Below are 1,637 nucleotides of genomic sequence, written 5' to 3'. Positions count from 1 at the left end.
CCCAAATCCCCTTTCAACTCCAACCCCTTCCAACTCTTCCTCCATCCACAGGTAAACTCATCGATGACTTCAGCTCTTTCAAGCCACCCTTTATAATGGCGGCCACCATGTACGCTATCTCAGCCCTCTGCTCCATTCTGGTTGGCTGCTCCTCCCAAGCCGCTGCCAGGCGCAGGCGCAGAGACATAGCTACTATTGAGCTAGAAGTGACAGCAGACGAAGAAGATGGCAGTTGTTATCAGGACTCAGAAGTGGTCGCAGTTATCAAGACGACGTTACCGACTTCTGCTTGATGTTTGAGAGTAAATCACTATTATGTATGACTTAGTTTAGATCCCCGGTGGGATTTTTGTGCAAATCTCAAATCTCTCCGTTCCGTCTCTCTCTCTCTCTCTCTCTCTCTCTCTCTCTCTCTCTCTCTCTCTCTCTCTCGGTCTCTCTTACTCTGTCTTCCTCTTTCTCTCTTTCTCACTCATTGTCGCTCTCTCTCTCTCTCTCTCTTCTCTCTCTCTCTATTTCTCTCTCTCCCTCTCTCTCTCTCTCTCTCTGTCAGTCTATCTGTCTCTCTCACACGTGAGCACACGCGTGTCTTTAATTCGTTCTCTTTAACGACTACGTATTCATAATTGAAACATATTGTTATTTCTTTTAGCATTGTTTCCAAAAATGGCACTTGTTAACGATTATGTATACTATGAGCTATTTTTTTCAATATTTTTCTAAATATGAACTCCATCTCATGTTGAGTTTCTTGTTTGTTTTATTTAAATACTCGGCATGATCTTCCTTTCTAATGTCACTATTTCTGTGCCTTTTTTCAGACTCATTTTGTCTTGTCTAAGGCTTCTACTTTCAGGCATAGTAAAAATGTTTTTACAGTCGAAACTGGTTTTTGTTACAAACTATTTTTTTTTCATTTCTACTTGGACAATACACAAGCAAAACCACAAATCAATTTCAAGCTCTTGTTGACTCACAACTATATTTCTGTTCAACTGTTGGTTGATTATTGTTGTTTGATTTCCCGTTCAACAAACATAACAATGAACCACTAGTCAAACAAAAATATGTAGCTATGACTCTACAAGCTTTTAAAATGGACACCCTCACAATATCCAGTTTGTGACAATGCCCATCTTTCCCGTGTGCTCTTCTTGTAATAACTGTACATAGGCAGATCACAAACGAAGATATTGTATATATATCAAAATTTGCTCCGAATTATAGTGGAGGAATCTACCTTTTACCAGGGCAAGGAATGATACAAAGAACCTATGTTTACTTGTAAAACTTGTTGTTACTCTTAATGCCGGTGATATGACGTCTTCTGTACAAACTAACATGCACATACAGACAAATACACATGCACACAAAAGACCATAATATGTGCATATAAAAATGTATGAGGGCTTGCGTATATATATGCATACATGTGTGTGGTGGTGTGTTTGTGTGTGTGTGTGTGTGTGTGTGTATGTGTATGAGTGTGCGTGTATATGTGTTTTCTTGAGTGAGAGAAAGAGAGAGAGAGAGAGAGAGAGAGAGAGAGTGATAGAGAGAGAAAGAGAGAAAGAGCTAGAGAGAGGAAAAGAGAGCAAGAGAGGAAGAGAGAGCAAGAGAGCAAGAGAGAGAGAGAG

General features: G+C 40.0%; 1 protein-coding gene across 1 annotated transcript in view; it reads left to right on the top strand.

The window, feature by feature from the left end:
* The window catches only part of LOC101856201, a gene marked incomplete in the record, with an annotated part of 26,055 nt that extends 25,631 nt beyond the window's left edge, over nucleotides 1–424 (top strand). Inside the window, 1 exon segment of the mRNA XM_005104232.3 lies at nucleotides 52–424. Coding sequence (XP_005104289.2) covers nucleotides 52–293 — 242 coding nt within the window.
* Between the last annotated feature and the right edge of the window lie 1,213 nt (nucleotides 425–1,637).

The sequence above is a fragment of the Aplysia californica genome, unplaced genomic scaffold, assembly GCF_000002075.1.
Source record: "Aplysia californica isolate F4 #8 unplaced genomic scaffold, AplCal3.0 scaffold00410, whole genome shotgun sequence".
NCBI classification, from domain to species: domain Eukaryota; kingdom Metazoa; phylum Mollusca; class Gastropoda; order Aplysiida; family Aplysiidae; genus Aplysia; species Aplysia californica.
This window is presented reverse-complemented; position numbering and strand designations above follow the sequence as displayed.